This window comes from Primulina huaijiensis, chromosome 4 (genome assembly GCF_012295235.1).
Source record: "Primulina huaijiensis isolate GDHJ02 chromosome 4, ASM1229523v2, whole genome shotgun sequence".
NCBI classification, from domain to species: domain Eukaryota; kingdom Viridiplantae; phylum Streptophyta; class Magnoliopsida; order Lamiales; family Gesneriaceae; genus Primulina; species Primulina huaijiensis.
In genome coordinates this window covers 10,396,396-10,420,764 of record NC_133309.1, presented here as the reverse complement: position 1 = coordinate 10,420,764, position 24,369 = coordinate 10,396,396, and the positions used below count along the sequence as shown (strand labels likewise).

Below are 24,369 nucleotides of genomic sequence, written 5' to 3'. Positions count from 1 at the left end.
AAGTTCCAACAATCTCCCCCTTTTTTTATGATCACAAAACTTGGATAAACAATTAACTCAATTAACATATTTCTCCCCCTTTTTGTGTGAATCAAAAAGTCATATTTTCAAAATATTTTAAACAAAATTTTCTCCCCCTCAATATTTAAAATTATTCTACTCATTAATATTATAATGAGTTCTCCCCCTTTATTTTTGAAAATTTGAAATTTATAAAAGTAGAGGGATAACTAACCAATTTTCTCCATGGCTCATTTTCTGCTGCAACACATATGCTCTGGCTTCAACGAACAAACTTTATTTTCTCGAGCTTAACTAGGCTACAAATTTTATACCGCTATAAACCTCTATGAGTCTAGTTTGCAACACAAAAATTGGTTTGTCGTTTGGACACTCGATCAAGGAGATATGTCATTTTTCCTACAGTCGCTGCAAACTGCACGAAAATTTAGTTTTGCATATATATGTTTAAAAAATCTTAAAATTTTGAATTTTAAACATCAAAATTAGTTTCAATGTTCTTTCAAGATCAACCCACTCTGATACCAATTGATAGGATCGGTTTGGGGGAAAATCGTTGAGCTACAATAGCTCGGTTCTTGAAATATTGAACAACGATGAATTAAATCGAGTTTGATATGAAATCAAGCGGAAAACGCTCGAAATAATCCTTCGTAGAAACTAATTAAATATTTTTTAAAGCATTTAAAATATAAGAAAGTTGAATAAGTAAAAATATTTTAGTTAAAGCATTTTATCAAACACTTGGTATGCAATATTTTGATATTTGAAGAACACATAAAATGCTTCAATAATGTATCTTTAAAACTATTAAAATGATAATTAAATGCAATAAACAAATAGACACGAATTTGTTTATGGATGTTCGGAGACTTCAAATTCTCTTACGTCACCCCTTGTACAACACCTTGCACAAACCCATTCAGCTAGGACTTACCCACTGCCTAAACTGAACTCCTAGCACTCAAGATTGTAGGCAGCACCTCACAATCAGCATATTGTTTAATGTCTCATATACAAAGACTACACACACAAGTTTATTGTCTTTGTTTAAGACTCACTCAACTAATCTTTGAAGTTCAACTCTCTTGCATCGGTGTGAGTGATTGTGTTTGTGAGGAATTTACCCTTTATAGTGTACATCTCAAATGTATCGTCACACAAGGGCTTCTGCTCTCAACTAGCTGATATATTAATGCTAACTGCCCATGCTTTGAATCCACTTCAAAAGCTCTTGATTGATCTTCAATATGTTGTATTTATAAGCCCCAACACTGATATATACGTTAAACACAAGAATTTGACCGTTTGGAAAGTTTCTGTACTGTTTCTGAGATTGCAACGATCAAATTCGTCTTGCTGGACATTTTGCCTACTGGTCAACTCTAGTCAACTGGTCAACTCAACTGGTAATTCAGTTCAACTGGTCAGCAGCTGGTTCAGTTCAGTTCAATTGATCAGCTGCTGATTCGGTTCAGTTCAGTTCAGCTGGTTCAGTTCAACTAGTTCAGCTGGTTTGGTTCAGTTTAGCTGGGTAAGTTTAACTGGTTTAGCTGGTATGGTTCAGTTGATTAGCATCTGGTTCAGTACAGCTGGTCTGGTTCAGTTGTTCAGCAGCTAGTTCAGTTCAGCTGGTCTGGTTCAGTTTCAGTTGGTATGCTGAAATCAGCCTAGCTGATTTCAGTTTGTGCAGAACTAGTAGATTCATCATCATTTATCAGCCTCTTAAGCTTCGATTCAGACTTTGACTTCTGAAGATGATTTGTAGATCTTTGTCTTATCTTTCCAACGCATACTGAATTGCTTCATTTTAGTAACCGAGCTGAGGGATATGACCAAAATACCGCAACTGCTCAAACCCAACTTATTGCTGTTTTCGTGAGATCAGTTCGGTAATTCAGCGATCAGTTAAACCATGATAACATCCGATTTTTCCCAACTGACGTGACATACGACTTGTTCCAAATTAAGTTTTATGATCAGTCCAATTAGTGGATTATCATTTACGTCATTCATCTAAGAGATATCTTCAAAACACCAAAGCTCGCCAGAAATTCAGTTTGTGCAGAATTCGGTTTCGGTTTGCTACTTGTGTTAATAACTTCACACTTGAGTAAATATGTTAGAAACACAATAACAAGTTTTGTTAACATCAAAATCAAGATTGCGAACTTGAAAAGTTCCAACATCCATCTCACCTTTTCATTTGTAACCACCTCGAGCACTAGTGCTTGTCCCTTGCCCTTTAGCTTGAAAAGCTTTCCTTCTTAACTGCCGTTCCTTTTCAATTTCTTGTTCATTGTGCTCGGCAAGTAAGGCACTTCCAACGATGTCTTGATAAGTAATCACTTTTGCCATATGAGCATCCCGTCAAATTTCTGTTTCAAGCCCCGAAGGAAATGTTCTCCTTTGTCTTTATCATTTTTAGCAATGAACGGAACAAACACACATCCTTCTTCAAATTTCAATATATACTCAGCAACAGACAAGGAATCTTGTCTTAACTCAAGAAATTCTTTAACTTTCTTCGCTTTAACTTCTCTTGAAAAATACTTGGCATAAAATAACTCTTTGAACTCATCCCATTTTAACTCGCGAACATTGACAGTCACTTTCGTAGCTTCTCACCAGATGCGAGCCGCTTTCACTAGCATAAACACAGTACAACTCACTCTATCTCGATCAGTGAACTTCAGATAGTCAAATATAGCATCAAATGATTTGACCCATTCAAGAGCTACGAGTGGATCGGCACCACCGAAAAATTCAGGAGGGTTCATACGCCTGAATAATTCATAAGAACCACCTTCGGTACCTTCCACTCTACCATGTCCTCGTTCTTGACCACGACCTTGAATTGGATGGTGGATGCTCAGTAGCTGTTGAATCTGATCACTATGTACCTTCGCTTGTTCTTTCAATAACTTACTAAATTCATCGACAACTTTTACAGTCTTATCAATGGGAGGGGTCCTATCGTCCCTTTCGGTAATCTTTCGTTTAGGAGGCATATCCTACACATATGCTCACTATAACATAGATATGAAGAAAGAGTACATCAATGGCAATGAAATAAAATCAATTCTCAATGTTAAAATCAATAGATGCAAGATCGAAAACATACCGGATTGTCCTAGGTAGAAGAAGTCATATATGGTCCAGGAAACTTGTGCTCTGATGCCAATTGAAACAACCCACTCTCATAACAAAAACATTTTAAAAAAATACCGTATGCAGAAGCCTTAACATTTAAAAGGGAATAAACCTTAAAACATTTGATCATAAACATTTTTCAACTAATGACATATAATCATTTACAAAGTTTCCATAGTTCCATTTCCCAACATACATGTCCCTTAAAATTTTTCCATGTTCACTACATCAAAAATAAGAGTGACATGATCAAAAGTCCAAAAGTTTCCCTTCCTTTGCTATATGACTTCTTCTTCTTTGGACAATCCGCTTCAATCTTTTCTAGCTCTTGCATCACATGACATTAACTGGAATGAGATAAAACTCACTAAGTAGAAAGCTATACATAACATGTAGAACCCGTAACTTAGACTACGTATAAGTCATGCATAATTCTAGTATTTAAATTAAAATGATTTTTATTGCATGAGTTTCTAAATTTGATTATTTTACGTAGTAGTTTAAATTTTTATCATTTCAGTTATTTCAGTGAGGCCGGACTGGAGTTGGAGTTTAGAGATAAAATTTTAGATTCAAGAAACTTTTCCAGAATTTAATTTAGCTTGCAAGTAAGTTAATTTAAGTTATTAAGGAGGTTTGAGGATTTATTTAAGCAACTTGAGGTGAGTAGAAAATAAATTCGTTTAAGTTCCATAATTAAGGAATTAGTTCACTAAATTATTTAAAGAATAAGTAAGGCTTTTAAGGGTTATAAATTTAGTAAATAATCAACATTTCCTCTCCATATATTAGTGAATTTTCGGCCCCTTAGTATCTAGACTAGTCATTGCCAACTCATCACCCTTTTGACCCATTCTTTGTTGAGTTAGCATACTAATCTTTTTAATTCTTTATCCACCTTAATTAATTAATTAGTGAGCATTATCCTAGTCTAGAAAACATGAGTATTCGGCCACCTCACCCCAACAAGCACCAACAAATCATTTGATATCAAACAAGAATTCAAATTTCAAAAAGAGTAGACTTGGTCTTGATATTTTCTCCCTATATTTTGCACCCATTCTCCTCACCCTCTTAACCACCATTCCCCTTCCATAAGTCTCGAAATCCAGAGTGTTTGTGGAGAGAAAAATCGTGGCTAGCACTTGAGAAAACTAGAGAGAAAATTTAGTAGAAGAAAAGGAAAGAAAACGCTCCACCTCCTCCGCGCCGGATCGTCTCGTTCTTTTCGTTTTTCTTTCAAACGAAACCAGGCATGCATATATTCTTCCTTGACTCTTCAATCAAGTCATACTATCATTATTTTTATGATTTATGATCATCATTTCATGCATGAACCGAAATACATCAAGAAATTTCAGAAAATGCAACATGCAGAATTTTTCGGTTTTCTCTTGTGCTTCACGGGTTGCTTTGTTTTGTGGGTTTCAGGTATTGGTTCGATTCCAGGCTCCCAAGGCGACATCTAGACATGTAATAGGATGTATTAGGATCACTTTGGTCCATTCATTCGAGCCCCACACCCACTGGAAACAAGAAATGACAGCAGCTTCCCATTCTTGCCATATTGAGTTTCGATTTTCTCATGTTGCTGTCAAAGGGAAATGAATCTGATCTTGGCTGCCCTAAGGGCTTATAGCCATGGTTGGATCACTTCCCTAGCATGTCTAAGACGTGACTAAGTCGCCCTTTTGGTGGCTCGGTCCATGGTTACTCGGTTTTCAACTAAAACATCAAGAACAGCCCTTACCCCATTTCGGCCCTTCATTTTTACAGCATGTGTCATTTTGGTTTGGTGGATGGTGTGGATCTTGGTTGGCCTATGGCCCTTAGCCACGGTTCATACCATGCCCCTAGATGTCTAGATCGTGTCATGGTCAATCAAATGGCCATTGGAACGATTCGTGACAGCAAAACAAAAGCAATGCATCCTACGTGCAGAATTTGTTCTCGGTTGTAACGTTTGGGTCGTTGCTGGAATATTTCGAATTGTGGCTGGTCTAAAGCCCTTAGCCATGGTTCAAATCATTCCTTGGGATGTTGGTAAGAGATTTTGGTCGGTGGTTCAAGCCCCAATGGCCATTAGCCTCGCAATCGACGCAAGAAACCAAAGCACAGCTGCTGTATTTCTGGACAGCAACTTGCTGTGACGGTTCAGTGGCTCGTTCGAGTTCTCGGTTGGCTTTTAGCCCATGGCCTTGGACTGGACAGTGCCTCATCGAGTTAGGAAGGTCATGTTTTTGACCGTTCGTGATTCGGATCATTTTTGAGGTCGTACGAGAATTTACGGTGCGATGTGCCAAATTGACTCTCGAAAGAGCGTTTCATGTTTTGGCCTCCATTCACCTAGATTTCGGCCCTCACCATTTTAGGAGCATTATTTGATCATTTTAGACGTATTTTAATCATGACTACATGATGGTTCAGTGTTGGTTCGGGTTGGCTCGGAGTCATGATTTAATACGAAGTCGGTAGGCGTAATTGTCACATTTTTTAAAGTTATTGTATAGTTTGGTCCCATAAATCTATTGCATATTTTTCATGGCATATTTAGGTTGCAGCGAGCCTGGGAGCGATCCAATCCAAGCAGTAAAATGGGTACAGGATATTTAATTCAGTTATTTAATTATATTACGTGCAAAAATACAAATTTTGAGATTTATGCGATATTGCTTGTGGTCACTTTACTATCATGCTTAAGTCCGGTCCCCAGTATCGGCCCGGTCACCAGTTACCGGTCAGTTCAGTTGTTTCACCCAGTACTGTGGCAGTAGTCTGATCAGACGTAAATCCGATCCCCAGTATCGGTCCGGTCACCAGTATCGGTCAGCTCAGTTCAGTTCAGTTCAGGGACCACTTGCGTAGACCATAATCTCACAGAAAATTATTATATGCTATTTCAGTACAGGGCTCCAAGGAGCAAACAGTTTCACTATGATTTTCAGTTCAGCTATGCACGTATTATAATTAATCATGACACGACATTTTACGATATGCCTCATGACATGAAATTTTACTCCCATGCAATTTTACTATATTTACTCGTTATTTACGATATATGCATGTTGAGTCTTTAGACTCACTAGACTTGATTGTTGTAGGTACTGATGATGTCGGGATCGAGGGCGGGGACCAGTGAGCTAGCTCGAGTCGGCAGTAGTGGCACCCGAGGACCTCAGTTTCAGCACTTGCCATTTTGATGCTCAAATATTTTATTAGTTATTGAATACTTTAACTTGTTATTTTGGCAAGTAATAATTTCTTCCGCTGCTGTTTTGAACGTTAAATATTTTATCAGTTTTTGGTATGAATGAGGCACTCCATTTATTCTAAAAGAAAAAAAAATTAAATTTTCCGCAAATTTTCAAGTAAGGATTTTTAGGCCTCTACATAACAAGTACATATACATGACTTGGCTTGAAATATGGCAATGAACAATGAATAATACCATCCTCAATGAACAATAGATAACAAATCAATATAGATGGTATATCATGGCATGAAATAAAGGAAAGGAAATGATAGTTCTGTGACCTGTGACCTGTGGATAGTATCTCTATGATATAAATATCATAACTGTGAGAGATACCCAAAATCACAACATTGGCCAATGATATGTATGAATTACTATCATTCCTTGGCTTTAATTATAGGAAAGTTCATTGAGGAATTATAACAAACACTTGGTAGACACAATGAAATTATTAGCTCCTTTATCAACAAATTCAATAGAAATGCTTGCTCAATGGATACATAACAACAAATATATCAAGAACATAGCAATGAAAGGAGCTAGACATCAATCAAAATGGCTTTTGTGCATATATATCATGTGAGCATTTGAAGGGAAAGCTTCTACTTACAACCCAACAAGTAAATGATGGCTATGATGATCTTAAATGATTCCTACAACAATAAGCACAACAATAAAATAAATCATCACCATTATTCCAAGAAATCAATCAATTCAAATTAATCCTTCAAAACTCCAAACCCTTATTAACTACAAAAATATAGAATGATTATCTTGTAACTTTAAATCTTAGGTAGGAGACACTAAAAATTCTACTAGAACCCTTGAACTCTGAGTAGAGATTGAAGGGAAGAAAATCTTGAAGGGAAAAGACAAGAAAAGATCAAAGAGAAGGAGAGAAATGAGAAATGAGTAGAAGGGTCAAGAATTAAATTTAAAAGCCTACAAAATACACTAAAAACGTGTTTTCTATGCAATAGACACGGACCCCGTGCCCCCCTCCGTGTATGGGTCTGTGTACACTCTGAAAATCACACATTTTGCTTGGCAAGACCCGGACCCCATGTAGGGGTCCGTGTATGGGTCCGTGTACCCACTGTCCAAGGGCCAAAACTGTACTTTTTTTTCCGAATTAGCCAAAATGGTAAACATAAAAGTAGTAGCCCTAAGTCTTTTCTTGCATCTCCAATTAGCTTAATGTCATTTGAAGGTCTGAGTAAAAAGTTATGCCCATTCTCCCAACATGTGTCAGTGCAGGAACAATGATACACACGACACACTTCGGGCCACTTTTGGCTCGTCTTTATTAATGGTTTGAACAAAACTTAAAACATGAAAGTTATAGCCTTATACCTTGTCTTTCTAATGGAATTGACCTCACATCAATTGGATCAATATAAAAAACAATATACTAAAAACCACAACTATTGCCACATTTTTCATACCGTTTCTGCACTTCTATTTCCTATTTGGCTCAAGATCAACTTTCTATTCTACCAATTCATTTCCATAAACAACACTAACCATAAACATAACTCCAAACAATAACAATATTTAATCATCCCAATAAACATATCCATATCTGATACCCCCATAAGGATACAGGTCATGGATCGACCAAGGACAATAATTGGATAGCCTATATCAGAGTCGATAGGCTGGGTACCTTTCCCATAGCCCGGGCCTTTTCTTCTCTTCCTGAGCAGGACATAACCCGGGCCCCCATGCTATCACCCGGGCACTTCTCTTACAAGGCAACCATTATTTATAGCCCGGACTTTTAAACTGATCCCCGGGTACTTTGCCACTTGAGCTACCTCCTGCATCCATTCACAAGTTTTTTGATTGTGTGCAGGTGCTATTGCAGCCATTATCTTCACTCAAATTCCCAAACACTGTAAATTATTGATTTGATCCATTAGAGCCCCATACCCGGCTCATCGATTTCAGCGTGTTCACATCATCGGCGCCGTCTGTGGGAAATTGAGACTTAGACGTTGATATGGCTCATACACGAAGAAATAAACAAGATAATTCTCGGGCTCTTGGGGATAATGCGCGTACTTCGGGACAAGGTGGTGGTGTTCCTCCCACAGGACCCAATCTCATTACCATGACCCCGGAGGACCTGACTAGAATGATCTCCGAAGCAGTGGATAAAGCTGTGGCCCGGAGAGAACATTCACGCCAGGCCACCCCTCCAAGAGAAGAGCAGGAGCAGGATCAGGGAAGAAAGGAAGAGGATGAAGTAAGAGAGGTGGATGGTGAGTCTAGTGCTGAGTTCAAATCCCAGACTATGGCGAAAGAGCTGTTGGAATTGAGACAAAAGATGAAGGTCTTAGAAAGGCAGCTGGAAAGTTGAAGTACTTCTCGGGCATTAACCAAAGTTGCCCATTTGCTGAATCCATTGTCCGGGAACCACTTCCCGGGAACTTCAAATCTGCCAAAGTGAAAGACTATGATGGCAATGCAGACCCCGAGGAGCACCTGACCAGGTTTGAAAATATGGTCATGTTACACTGTTATACTGATCTAATCAAGTGTAAGGTGTTCCTGACAACGCTGGTGGATTCTGCTCAGAGATGGTTGGAGGGGTTGGCCCCTCAAAGTATCAATTCCTTCAAAGAATTCCAGAATCTGTTCTCACACCATTTTAGCAGCAGCAAGAAATACAAGAAGACTGCATTAAGTCTTTTTGAGGTCAAGAAAAGCCCGGAAAGAGAGTTTGAGGGCTTATGTAAGAATATTTAATAAAGTGGCTTTGGATGTCCCTACTTGTGCCACCGAAACAAAGACAACTGCCTTAACTCAAGGCTTAAGGGAAGGTGAGTTTTTAAGATCTTTGACTAAAAAAGTACCCAGGAACTTCGAGGACTTGTTATCCTGGGCAGAAAAATACATTAATGTGGAAGAAGCCCAGAAACAGAAGAGAGAAGCGAGAAGGAAAGAGAGGGGAGACCGGGTGGTAAAGCCCGAGGAGAGAGGATAGAGGAGGAATAATCCGGGGCATTTTTCTCAGCACGTACCCTTGAAGATCAGTCGGGATCGGGAGGTCCAAGAGTGTAGCATGGATTTGTTGCCATCACAGCAGTTCACCAGGCTCGAGAAGAGTGGGTTCTGCACTCTTCATGGGGTCTGTTACCATAATACTTGGGATTGCAAGACTTTGAAAAGAGATTATGTTTCGCCTACCATCCATGGGCATAATCAATCTAACAAAAGGCCGAAAGGTCCACCGTGGACACCTCGAGAGTTGATATCCCGAGAGGTGATCTTGGGAAGAGGAGAGAGCAAGAGCCCGAGAGGAAGAAATCTTCGCCCCCGGCTGTGGGGATAATAAAGATGATATCAGGAGGCTCCATTGATGGAGATTCCAATCGGGCAAGGAAGTCGAGGAGTAGACAATATTGTATGGAGGTGGAAGGGATGAGGAGAAATGAGGCGGTGATACGTTTCGGCCTGGAAGATTTAAAGGGGATAAATCTACCCCATAATGACGCCATGGTTATCCAAGCCCGGGTAGCCAATTATGATATTTTGTGAGTCTTCGTGGACTCGGGCAACTCTGTTAATGTTATCTGTAAAGATGCCTTTGTGCAGATGGATTTGCAGGGTTATCATTTGGAAGCTATAGAGACTGCACTCGTTGGCTTTGCTGGCCATGTGGTTTACCAGGAAGGGGAGATTGTTTTGCCACTAACTTTGGGCTCCCAAGATCTTAAAAAGACAGTTATGACCCCTTTCACTGTGGTGGACTCCCCGTCATCGTTTAACATTATTCTAAGGAGGCCGGCTATGAATGAATTAAGGGCCGTGGCATCCACCTACCACTAAAAGATCAAATTTCATGTGGGAACCCGGGTAGGAGAAGTCCGGGGAGATCAACCTTCTTTCCGAAAATGCTATATGGAAGCAGTTCGGGCTGATCAGAGCAAAACCAGAAGGGAGGGGAAGAGAGCAAGGGTTGATGAAGTAGGGGGAAGAGTAGTGGAAAAGGGAGAGGTACATTTTGTGGCTGAGTAAGAGCAGGAAGTTGTAGAAGTTGGACCAGGCGAGCAGATCCGGGTGGCTCGAGACCTCAATCCATCCACCCGGGTCAGTTTAATCAATTGTTTAAAAGCTAATATTCATGTGTTTGCCTGGTCCCAACAGGAGTTGACGGGGATCTCACCCCTGATATAGGAGCATCAACTGAATATTCTCCCGGGATCTTACTCGGTGAAACAAAAAAAAAGGCACTTTGGTCCGGAAAAGGACAAAGTTATTAACGAACAGGTAAGAGATCTGTTGTAGGCCGGACACATTCGAGAAATCCAATTTCTTACCTGGCTCTCGAATTTAGTTTTGCTGCCTAAGTCCACCAAGAAGTGGAGGATGTGCGTGGACTTCCGTGATCTCAACAAGGCTTGTCCTAAAGATCATTATCCCCTGCCCAGAATAGACAAACTGGTGGATTCCACCTCGGGCTTTGAGTTGCTGAGTTTCATGGATGTTACCAGGGGTATCATCAAATCCTCTTGACCAAAAATGATCAAGATAAAGCAAGCTTCATCATCTTGAGAGGTACATTTTGTTATGTTGTAGTGCCTTTCGGGTTGAAAAATGTAGGGGCCACTTACCAGCGTCTTATGAATAAAGTCTTTGAGAAGCAGCTGGGCAGGAATGTGGAGGTGTATGCGGATGATATTTTGGGCAAGTCTAAAGAGGTTGCGGACTTTATTGCCGATTTAGAAGAAACATTTGCCACTCTAAGGCAATATGGGATCAAGCTTAATCCGACCAAATGTATCTTTGGCGTAAAGAGTTGCAAGTTTTTGTTGTTCATAGAGACAGACCAGGAGATTGAGGTAAATAAGGAGAAAGTCAAATCTGTTTTACGCATGTCATCTCCCCGATCTGTCAAAGAAGTGCAAGGGCCGACCGGGAGGATTGCTTCTCTTTCTCGATTTATATCTCGGTCAGCACACCGGAGTTATCCATTCTTTCAGGTCCTGAGGAAGGCCCAACAATTCGGGTGGGATGAGAAGTGTGAACAGGACTTCCAGGATTTGAAGATCCATCTTGCTGAGCTCCCTGTATTGGTAAAGCCCGAGCCCGGGGAAAAATTGTTTGTTTATCTCTCTGCTACAGAGTATACTGTCAGTTTAGTACTGATAAAAGAAGAAGACTCTGACCAAAAGCCTGTGTATTATGTCATTCATGCTCTGAGAGGCCCCGAGCTCCGGTACAGTGAAATAGAAAAGATTGCCCTGGACTTGGTTGTGACCGCCAGGAAGCTGCGACCATACTTCCTATCTCATCAAATCATATTGCTCACTAATAGCCCTTTGAGGAGAATTATGACTCACTCAGAAGTAGCCGGGCGGATGATCAATTGGGCGGTGGAATTAGGGTAGTATGATATCGAGTACGAACCCCGGGTGGCCATCAAAGCACAGGCTTTGTCGGATTTTTTATCCGAGATGGTCCAACCCGATGAAGAGAAAGTATGGAGAGTGTTCGTGGATGGGGCGTCTAGCCTTGCGGGGTGTGGAGTAGGGGTTGTGATAATATCCTCCCCAAGAGAAAAGATTAAAATGACTGTAAGGATTGATTCCCTGGTAACCTATAATAAGGCCGAGTATGAAGCTATCCTCGTCGGTATCCGAGCTGCTCGGGAGATCAGAACTTCCCGGGTTATGCTGTATTTTGATTCGCAATTAATCACTCAGCAGATAAAGGGTGCTTATGAAGCTAAGGATGACAGGATGCTAAAATATTTACAGTTCATAAAAACCCAGGCAAAAATCTTTGTGGATTGGGGTATTGAACAAATACCTCGGGAGGAGAATGGAGAGGTGGATGCTCTGGCAAAAGTGGATGCTTCATTGTCATAAGCCAGCACCCAGGAGGTCTTGCAAGTTTCCCGGATGGTCCTTTCCACCGAGGAAGAAATATTACCAGTACCCGAGGATTCCTGGATGAGACCACTGATCAAATTCATTACAAACAATGAATTACCCGAGGACAAAGCTCGAGCTCAAAAGATTAAAATACAAGCTCCTAGGTTTGTTCTCTTAAATAATGTCCTATACAGGATATCATTCCAGGGACCTCTATTAAAATGCTTACCAGAGGGAGAGGTTGATTATGTCCTCCGGTAGATTCGTGAAGGGTGTTGTGCTGAGCATCTCGGAGGAACAGCTTTGACCTAGAAGACAATACTTGCCGGGTTCTGGTGGCCAACTCTTAGCCAAGATTCTGCTCGAGTGGTCCAGGCTTGTGAGGGATGTCAACATCATTCAAATTTTCAACATACCCCAGCCACTCCTATGAAGCCTATTTGGGCATCTTGCCCCTTTGATCAATGGGGTATGGATATTGTGGGCCCTTTTCCAAATGCCCGGGCTCACAAGAAGTTCTTACTGGTGGCTGTGGATTATTTTTCCAAATGGGTAAAAGTCGAGCCATTGGCCAAGATCACTGAACAAGAAGTTTTAAAGTCTTTGTTGAAGAACATAGTATGCCAGTTTGGAGTACCCAGAAGACTGATCTCAGATAATGGAAGACAATTCCAGGGAAGGGAGATTACATCCTGGTGCCGGGAAATGAAAATCACTCAGTCTTTTACTTCCATTGCCTACCCTCAAACTAATGGCCAAACAGAAGTTTTCAACAGAGTTATTGTACAAGCATTGAAAACCAGGCTACAAGGCAAAGGAAAGGACTGGGTGGAAGAATTATCCAGTGTTCTCTAGGCGTATAGAACCACTCCCCGGGCACCTACTCAAGAAACTCCCTTCAACTTGGTATACGGTGCCGAAGCATTCTTACCAGTTGAGATCGGACAAACTTCTTCCCGTGTAGAATCTAACCCGGACAGCAATGGTCAAAGCCGGGCCATGGAATTGGATTTGGTAGAAGACAAGAGAGATCGAGCAATGATTCGAATGGAAGCATACCGGGGCCGGGTCATTAAATCATACAACAAGAAGGTCCGAGCCCGAGACTTCCAAGTGGGGGATCTAGTCATGAAAAAAGTCAATCTAGTTGGGGATGTTGGGAAACTAGAAGCTCGGTGGGAAGGACCTTATAAAATAACTCGGAAGGTCAGCTCAGGATTTTTTTATCTAGAAGATGCCCAAGGACATTCTCTCAAAAGGCCTTGGAATGTTTTTCATTTAAAAAAGTACTGTACTTAACAGTTGTAATTTTTTATTGCAAGATATAATGAAAGATCTATTTTCTCAGAGAAATATTGTGTAATGCCTGAAGTAAATATTACAACTAGAAAATAGTATTGATGGCATTTTTGTAAATAAGTTGAAAAATATTCAATTTATTTTGATGGTATTTTCGTAAATAAGTTGAAAAATAATGAATTAATTTTAAAAGCAAAATGGTAATTCGTGACATATCTTACTCATATGAAGTCCAAATGATTTGAGATTTGGATATAATGTAGAAAACTCAAAGATATAGAAGTTCCATGTTTTGAGTTTTAAAAAATTGGATCGTTTGACTGGTCCAAAGGGATATACCGGGTTAAAATGTTAAATAGTATATATTATATTATATTATATTATTTTAATAATATAATATAATATATAAAAAAAAGAAGATAAATTTGAAAAGAGACGGTGGATTCATTTCTTCAATTCACAGTAACATTACGGGAGAAAAGAGAATAAGGTTTTAGATTTTTCTATTCGATCTTGCGACTTATCGGTTTATCCAATCGACGAACCGACTTCAGTTCTGGGATCGTTGACACGAGGTCTTCGATTTGAGGTACAAATTTTATAGTTTTGGTGATGTTTAAAATTCGTCGATTTCTGGAATAAATCCGATAAATTGTTAAATCATAATGAAATTGAAGATTTTTTAATAGTGTATGATTTTAACGAAGTTGAGAAGATTATTGTGTTGTTGTTTTGAATTATTCCTAATTTATTATAATTAGGGATTTTAATCGTTGAATTGAGATTGGAGAGTTGTTTGTTAGTTGTTATTAATTCTGATTGTATATTCGGAGTCTACGAAGTATAGGCTACACGTTGATATAAAGTTTTTGTAATTTTACGGATGTTGTAAAATAGCCTATTATTTGAAGTTAATTAATTATGGTGTATTTGATGGTAGTATTGTGAATTAAATACATCAGAATATTAAATTGTTGAACGATAAGAATTTATAATCGAGTTTTATATTTTGTTGAATTAATTGTTGTCGGGCTATTTGATGTTATATATTGAGGCTGTTATGACTGTGTTGATACGTTGACAATGATCTGATAATTGTTGTTGAATTATCTAGATACATCACAAGCCTCGGGATCAAAGAAATAGCAAGATTTTATATATACTCGATTATCGGGTACGTGTTGACGTACGAGCATATGTTGTTATTGTTTAGTATTGATAAATACTATTGCGTTGAACGATGATAAATCACTGGTATTGGGTGATTTGATATTATATCTGTCGTTGTTTGTTATCGTTGATATTGTTGGCTGTCGTTTGTTGGGAGACGTCACGTTGATGTTGTTCGTTCGACGATATTGCTGTCGCCGGTGTTGGGGTGCGACGTATCATCGATGTTATTCGTTCAACGATATTGCTGTCGCCGGAGTAGGGGTGCGACATATCGTTGGTTTTATTCGTTCGACGATATTGCTTTCGCCGGTGTTGGGGTGTGACGTATCGTCGATGTTGTTGTAGCAGTAGTATGGTAGTGATGACGTTGATATCGTTGGTGGTTTGATTGTCCAGAGACAGCAAAGAGAGTATTTCTGTTATCATTCCAGTTATATTTTATATTGTTGATGATATAACTGTTGTGTATTACGATGATGATTGTTGTGTATGCTCACCCTTTGGAGGCTGTTTCTGTTGGACAGGTTACAGGACTATGCTGTGAGACAGGATAGTGGTGAAGGACTAGGTGTGTCTAGTCAAACAGTCCTGTAGTTGATAGTAGATAGAAACAGTATAATTTATTGTCTTACTTGAGTTGTATGTGTGTTTATTATACTGTTTCTGCTGCATTGACGTAGATAGTGTGGTGATTGCACTATTTTGTCGTATATGCATTATATTAATACGTCGTTGAAAAGAAAATTTTTATGCATATGACGTCGCATGTTGTATGATTACGTGGCGAGGTTTGGGGCGACACAATTGGTGGTATCAGAGCATATGTTAGATGTCTGAGATGGTTAGAAGTTGGGTTTGTGATGAGGGAGTTGGATGACGATATTATCTGCGTGTGTCTGTGCATTTGACTTGTTTTTGATGATTTCTACGTATGATTGATTGTTCTTTAGTTGCGTGTGCTTTCGTACAAAAGGTGTGTTGATGATTACTGGATTGTAATTGTTAAATATTTTGATTAACAATTTGATTTCCAGTGATGGCAGCTAGAGAACAGGTACATCCACGCGAGGAAACGGACGAGGTTGACAGTGGGTTTGGGCAGATGAATCCATTGCCACCTCCTCCTATAAGACAGGCACCTGCAAATCAGCCTTTATTGCATGGTGAATTGACTTTGGCACAGTTCAGCAGTTATCTTCCGCCGAGATTTGATAGCTCTGAGACTGGCGAGCGAGCAGAGGAGTGGATTGAGAGGATAGAACAGATATTTGTGACTGCACCGTGTGCTAGATCTGCTTGGTTACTATTGGCTACATTTCAGCTTTCGCGAAATGTATTATTATGGTGGCAGACGACTGAGGCCGGATTGAGAGCTCAGGGACGTATTGTTGATTGGGATGTGTTTCGGTCTCGTTTTCTTGATAAATATTTTTCTATATCAGCCAGGCAAAAGAAAGATAAAGAATTTGAAGATTTGAGACAGGGTAGTATGTCTGTTGCTGAGTATGAGACTCGATATTCTGCATTGCTGAAATATGTGCCACATGTTGCTACGAATGTTCATGCGAAGATGAGGCACTTCTTGAAAGGGTTGAAGTTAGAATTATTTGATCATGTGCAATCAAATAACCCGGTATCATTTGAGGATGCAGTGACAAGGGCTGAGATGGCTGAGATGGTTATGCAGGAGTATGGGGCTCAGAGACGATTATCAGAGCCGACTAAGGAGTCATTGCGACCGCAGGGACAATCTTTTAAATATCAGAAGGGTTCATCTTCTTCAACAGCATCATCTGGGAAGCGCCGATTTGATTCACGATGGGTTGAGAGTCGTGGGGGCAGTTCTCAGTCTGTTCAGGGACAGAANCTGAGGATCTACCTCTATCACTCCTGGGCTCTCGCTGTCCCTCACGGCTAGGACATTGTCTCGCTATATGGCCAACACCGCCACACTCAAAACAGGTGATCTANGCCTCAGGCACAGGTGTATGCGTTGACACGAGAGCAGGCAGAGGAGGCACGAGAGGAGATGATAGCGGGTAAGTGTTATTTATGTTCTTATCCTGCTTATATTCTTGTTGATACAGGTGCCTCGCATACATTTATATCGAAGAGGTTTGTGGTTGAGCATCATATGCGCTCGTCTTAATTGTCTATGCCTCTTTCTGTTTCGACACCCTCTGGAGTTGATATATCAGTTGTATCAATGATATCAGATGGTATTATTTCTTATGAGGGCTATGAGTTGAGATCTGGTATGATTATTCTAGAGATGACTGATTTTGATTGTATTGTGGGAATTAATGTGTTGAGGAGATATTGTGCGACTGTTGATTGTTATCAGCGAGTAGTATATTTTTACACCGATGAGAAAGAGCGGTGGACATTTTATGGGAAGGGTTCTCGTCCCCGTGTTCCGTTGGTATCTGCTATCCGGATGTCTCGGTTATTGGAGCATGGCCATGCGGGTTATCTTATTTATGCTGTAGATGTGACAGAGAAGAAAAAAGAGGTGGGAAGAGAGGAGATACATGTAGTTGCTGAGTTTGCTGATGTATTTCCGGATGAGATTCCAGGCTTCCCACCAGTCCGTGAGGTGGATTTTGGGATTGAGTTGATGCCAGGTACTTCCCCTATTTCTCGTGATCCTTACAAAATGGCACCAGCAGAGTTGAGAGAGTTGAAAGCCCAGTTACAGGACTTGCTGGACAATGGATACATTCGCCCTAGTGTATCTCCTTGGAGTGCACCAGTCTTATTTGTAAGAAAGAAAGATGGAACGATGCGGCTTTGTATTGACTATCGACAGCTGAATAAGGTAACGATTAAGAATAGATATCCCCTCCCTCGTATTGATGATTTGTTTGATCAGTTGCAGGGAACCTCAGTATATTCGAAGATTGATTTGAGGTCAGGATATCATCAGATACGAGATAGAGAGGAGGATATTCAGAAGACAGCATTCAGGACCATATATGGGCATTATGAGTTTTTGGTTATGCCTTTTGGGTTGACGAATGCTCCAGCTGTGTTCATGAGTTTGATGAATAGGGTATTTCAGCCTTATCTCGATCGGTTTGTTATCGTGTTTATTGATGATATATTGATATATTCCAGGAGTGAGGCTGAGCATGTTTGGCATTTACGTTCAGTATTACAAGTACTGCGAGATAGACAGTTGTATGCCAAACTCAGTAAGTGTGAGTTTTGGTTGGATCGAGTGGTCTTCTTGGGTCATGTTATATCGAGAGATGGGTTTTCTGTTGATCCAACGAAGGTCGAAGCCGTGTTACAGTGGTCTGCATCTACATCTGTACCAGAGATCCGTAGTTTCTTGGGTTTAGCAGGTTATTTTCGTCGATTTATCGAGGGATTTTCAAAGATTGCTAGACTTTTGACACAGTTGACTCAGAAAGGTGTGCGATTTCAGTGGTCTGAAGCATGTGAGAGGAGTTTTCAGGAGTTGAAGCATCGACTGACGACCGCACCGGTGTTATCAATCGCAACAGAAATCGAGAGGTTTGTTGTTTATACTGATGCATCATTACATGGTTTGGGATGTGTTTTGATGCAGAATCGACATGTTGTGGCATACGCCTCGAGACAGCTGAAACCACACGAAACTAGGTACCCTGTGCACGATTTGAAGTTGGCAGCCATTATCTTTGCCTTGAAAATATGACGACACTATTTATATGGTACCTCATTTACGATTTATACGGATCATAAGAGTTTGAGATTTTTGTTTACTCGGACAGAGTTGAATATGAGGCAGAGACGGTGGTTAGACTTGTTGAAAGATTATGATTGTGAAATTGAGTATCATCCTGGTGGAGCCAATCTTACAGCTGATGCATTGAGTCGTAAAGTTAGTTGTACTGCAGAGGATGTGAGTCGTTTATCAGCTATGATGATGTCTTGTTGTTCCTTGGGAAATGATTTTGATATCTCGACGACTCCTATCCAGGTATCGACCTTATTAGCTGAACCTGATATATATGGTTGTATTCGTGAAGCACAGATGACAGATGAGAGAGTTCAGCGATGGAAAGAGTTGGTTTCTCAGAAACAAGATAATCGGTTTAGAGTTGCTGATGATGGCATTTTGAGGATGAATGATAGATGGGTAGTTCCTGATACTTCGGAGTTGCGCCAGGGCATATTGCGGCGTGCACATTGTAGTCGTTATTCTATCCACCCTGGTGGTAAGAAGTTGTATAAGGATCTACGCTCTCAATTTTGGTGGAAGGGAATGAAACGTAATGTTATTGATTTTGTGCGTCGATGTCTTAATTGTCAACAGATCAAAGCTGAGAGGAGAAGGCCAGGAGGTGAATTGAGGAGTTTAGAAGTATCGACTTTGAAATGGGAGCAATATCGATGGATTTTGTGACTCATTTGCCAATAAGCACTGGAACTATTGATGCTATTTGGGTGATTGTTGATCGATTGACGAAAGTTGCACATTTTATACCCTATAGCATGAGTAGTACGTAATTGACGATGGCACAGTTGTATATACGAGAGATCGTACGGTTGCATGGGATTCCAGTGTCTATTATATCTGATAGAGATCCTCGATTTTCTTCTCATTTTTGGGAAGGATTGCAGACTGCGATGGAGACAGAGTTGAGATTGAGTACAGCTTATCATCCTCAGACAGATGGTCAGACTGAGAGTACTATTCAAACGCTGGAGGATATGTTGCGTGCTTATGTTATGGATTTTAAATCTGTTTGGCAGTCATCTATTCCATTGGTGGAGTTTGCGTATAACAATAGTTATCAAAGTAGTATTCAGATGGCTCCATTTGAGGCATTGTATGGGAGGCGTTGTAGATCTCTGTGATACTGGGATGATGTTGATCGAGCTGCAGTTACCGGTCTTGAGAGGATTTTTGAGATGGAACAGAAAGTAAAGTTGATACAGCAGCGATTGAAATCAGCTCAAGATAGACAGGCCGCCTATGCAAATAAAAGACGAAGACCCTTGGAGTTTCAGCAGGGCGATCGAGTATTTTTGAAAGTGTCTCCTTTTCGTGGTACAGTACGATTCGGTATGAAAGGAAAGTTAGCACCGAGATATGTTGGCCCGTATGAGATATTGCAGCGGATAGGCACTTTGGATCGATTGGCTCTACCTCCATCTTTATCTGGTATTCATGATGTATTTCATGTGTCGATGTTGTGGAAGTATGAGCCAGGCCCTTCACATGTGTTGGATATTTCTGAGGTTCAGTTAGATCCTGATGTGTCTTATGTTGAGAGACCAGTTTGTATTTTGGATCGATCTGAACGGAAGCTTCGTAGTAAGCTTATACCTATTGTGAAGGTTCAGTGGGAGCATAGAGGTGTCGAAGAGGCCACTTGGGAGGCAGAGCGGCATATGAGGGAGCTCTACCCCTACTTATTCTGATGGTATGAGGTATCTTTATTTGTGCATGTTATTACTGTTGTTGATTAATTTCGGGGTCGAAATTCATTTAAGGGGGTAGAAATGTAATGTCTGAAGTAAATATTACAACTAGAAAATAGTATTGATGGCATTTTTGTAAATAAGTTGAAAAAGATTCAATTTATTTTGATGACATTTTCGTAAATAAGTTGAAAAACAATGAATTAATTTTAATGACAAAATGGTAATACGTGACATATCTTGCTCATATAAAGTCCAAATGATTTGAGATTTGGATATAACGTAGAAAACTCAAAGATATAGAAGTTCCATGTTTTGAGTTTTGAAAAATTGGATCGTTTGACTGTTCCAAAGGGATATACCGTGTTAAAATGTTAAATAGTATATATTATATTATATTATATTATTTTAATAATATAATATAATATATATAAAAAAAAAGAAGATAAATTTGAAAAGAGACGGTGGATTCATTTCTTCAATACACAGTAATATTTCTGGAGAAAAGAGAATAAGGTTTTAGATTTTTCTATTCGATCTTGCGACTTATCGTTTTATCCAATCGATGAACCGACTTCAGTTCTGGGATCGTTGACACGAGGTCTTTGATTTGATATATAAATTTTATAGTTTTGGTGATGTTTAAAATTCGACGATTTCTGGAATAAATCCGATAAATTGTTAAATCATAATGAAATTGAAGATTTTTGAATAGTGTATGATCTTAACGAAGTTGAGAAGATTATTGTGTTGTTGTTTTGAATTATTCCTAATTTATTATAATTAGGGATTTTAATCGTTGAATTGAGATTGGAGAGTTGTTTGTTAGTTGTTATTAATTCTGATTGTATATTCGGAGTCTACGAAGTATAGGCTACACGTTGATATAAAGTTTTTGTAATTTGACGGATGTTGTAAAATAGCCTATTATTTGAAGTTAATTAATTATGATGTATTTGATGGTAGTATTGTGAATTAAATACATCAGAATATTAAATTGTTGAACGATAAGAATTTATAATCGAGTTTTATATTTTGTTGAATTAATTGTTGTCGGGCTATTTGATGTTATATATTGAGGCTGTTATGACTGTGTTGATACGTTGACAATGATCTGATAATTGTTGTTGAATTATCTAGATACATCCCAAGCCTCGGGATCAAAGAAATAGCCAGATTTTATATATACTCGATTATCATGTACGTGTTGACGTACGAGCATATGTTGTTATTGTTTAGTATTGATGAATACTATTGCGTTGAACGATGATAAATCACTGGTATTGGGTGATTTGATATTATATCTGTTGTTGTTTATTATCGTTGATATTGTTGGCTGTCGTTTGTTGGGAGACGTCACGTTGATGTTGTTCGTTCGACGATATTGCTGTCGCCGGTGTTGGGGTGCGACGTATCGTCGATGTTATTCGTTCAACGATATTGCTGTCGCCGGAGTAGGGGTGCGACGTATCGTTGATGTTATTCATTCGACGATATTGCTGTCGCCGGTGTTGGGGTGCGACGATAGACGTATCGTCGATGTTGTTGTAGCAGTAGTATGGTAGTGATGACGTTGATATCGTTGGTGGTTTGATTGTCCAGAGACAGCAAAGAGAGTATTTTTGTTATCATTCCAGTTATATTTTATATTGTTGATGATATAACTGTTATGTATTACGATGATGATTGTTGTGTATGCTCACCCTTTGGGGGATGTTTCTGTTGGACAGGTTACAGGACTCTGCTGTGAGACAGGATAGTGGTGAATGACTAGGTGTGTCTTGTCAAACTGTCCTGTAGTTGATAGTAGATAGAAACAGTATAGTTTATTGTCTTACTTGAGTTGTATGTGTGTATTTATTATACTGTTTCTGCTGCATTGACGTAGATAGTGTGGTTATTGCACTATTGTGTTGTATATGCATTATATTATTACGTCGTTGAAAAGAAATTTTTTATGCATATGACGTCGCATGTTGTATGATTACGTGGCGAGGTTTGAGGCGCCACATATTGTGCATCTAGTTATTATATATTCACTCGGGGAACCACACCTCGATCAACAAAAAGCCCAGGGCACAGACACCCTGGCTCGAGGAACCACACCTCCATCAACAAAAAGCCCAAGGCACAAATACCCTGGCTCGGGGAACCACACCTTGATCAACAAAAAGCCCAGGGCACTACACCCTGGCTCGAGGCACCACACCTCGACCATTCCAAAGTCTCGGGACATGCTCCCCGGCCCAAGGCTCCGTACCTTGGTTCATAAAAAGCATAGGGAACTACACCCTGGCTCGTGGCACCACACCTCGACCATTCCAAAGTCCCGGGACATGCTCCCAGGCCCAAGGCTCCGTACCTTTGTTCTTAAAAAGCCCAGGGCACTACACCCTGGCTCGGGGCAACACACCTCGACCATTCCCAAGTCCCGGGACATGCTCCCCGGCCTATGGTTTCTATACTGCCATTCATACGATGCAAAGTCTTTGTGCCTTGACTTAAAGGGTTTATACCTCGAGCATTTATTAAAATACAAGGATTATTATTAGGATTCGAAAGCTTAGCAGCCCGGACACTTACTAAGGTTCCCGGTTATTTCTCAACACTTAGAAATTTTTTGACTTATTGAGACATAAACATTGTGATTATGTTAGAAGACCGGGTGCTGAATATATGGCAAGTTGTTATTACGAGAAGGATGAAAGGAAAAGAAAATTTTTATTAATGAGAGCACGGAGGCCAAGAACTACAAAAGAAAAAGTACAAAAATACAAAAATTATAATCCTATTCTAAGTCTACTGCAGTAGATTGTTCCCTGGCCTCCTCGGGAGCCTTCTCAGCTTCCTTCTTAGCAGCATCGTCCTTGGGAAGGGAGTCGATGGCCTTGTCAATGTCCGGGAAGCCCTCCTTGCCTGCCGGGATTAGGCCCTCTTCCTCGAACTGCTCCTGGCATTTTTCGAAGCCGACTTTGAAGTAGTTTTAAGACTTGTCTTCAACAGCCGCTTGAAATTCCGAGGATTGGAGGAAGACGGACCGCCATTCTTCTTGGGTCAGCTGCAAGAGCCCGAGCTTATCTTCAGCAATAACAGCCCGATGTTTCTGTGTGCTGGCTTCATCCTCGAGATAGCGAACTCGAGACTCCAGGAACGCAATTTTCCTCTGAAAGGCTTCCTCCCGAGCTAGGCCTTCATCTCGGGCAATCTGAGTGGAGGCCAATTGTTGATTGGCCATTTCCAGGGAAGCCTAGAGACCGACGGTTTTCTCCTCATGAAGTTTCTGAACCCGGGCAATCTCTCCTTGAAGTTGGTCATGGATTTCTTGAGCCGCCCAGGCTTGTTGACCTTTTTTCGTGGCCACTGTAGCTACCTCCTCAAATGCCAAGACAATCATCTAAGCCGCCTGTACAAAGGGTGTTTAAAAAAAAAACAAACAACAACAACAAAGGAAGAAGAAAGAGATAAAGGATAGAGCTTACAGACAGAAGCCGGTTTGATCCTTCCAGGAAACTAACGCCGACAGGGGCGCTTTTCAAAAATGCCTCCTCAGCAGGGTTGAGTATCTGCTTGAGGCGCCTAACACCAGTGGAAGTAGCCCCCTCAAAAAAGATATTAGCCTGGGTAGGCTAATCAGTTTGAGGAAGCTCTTGGCCGGGTTCATTGGAGGGTTGTTGGCGGAGGGGAGTCGATTGAACGGACCAGGAGGTGCCCTGACTGCCTTCAAGGACGATCAGCTCTGGGTTGGGGACAGCTTTTCGCTTCCTCTGCCTAATAGAAATGAGATCATCGGGTTACTCTATGGTCTCGAGCACCACCCGAGGACCGTGCTCTTCTTGATCCCGGGGAGTATTATCCCGGGCAGCTTCAGATCTTAAGGCTGCCTCCTCTTCAACTCGCCTTTTTTCTTCTTCAACAGCTGCTCGGCAAGCTGCCATGTTCTTCTCTTGGGCTGCCTTCTCAGCTGCCCGCTTCTTGGCAAAGGCCGCCTACATCTTGGAATTATCTGAATAAAGAAGTGACAGGGTTATGAGAAATTAAACAAGTAAACTAAGATAATAGGAAGACAGATAAGAGAAGAGAATTACCGGGTAGAGAACCCGAGCCAGAAACTTCGTCGATCACCCGGTCCATTGGGTCCTCGACCCGGGGGCTCAAACCGTATGCTATCAGGTT

The 24,369-nt window shown here is 40.4% G+C and overlaps 2 protein-coding genes across 2 annotated transcripts; both read left to right on the top strand.

Annotated features, from left to right (window-relative positions):
* The first annotated feature begins 11,889 nt into the window (after positions 1–11,889).
* LOC140974881 (uncharacterized) lies at positions 11,890–12,303 on the top strand. Its single transcript, XM_073438370.1, has one exon. It carries the CDS (start codon positions 11,890–11,892, stop codon positions 12,301–12,303), a length of 414 nt encoding a protein of 137 aa, XP_073294471.1.
* Positions 12,304–16,936: 4,633 nt separating this feature from the next.
* On the top strand, positions 16,937–20,196 carry LOC140974880 (uncharacterized). Its single transcript, XM_073438369.1, has 3 exons — positions 16,937–17,599; positions 18,749–19,112; positions 19,658–20,196. Exons 1-3 carry the CDS (start codon positions 16,937–16,939, stop codon positions 20,194–20,196), a joined length of 1,566 nt encoding a protein of 521 aa, XP_073294470.1.
* Positions 20,197–24,369: the final 4,173 nt, after the last annotated feature.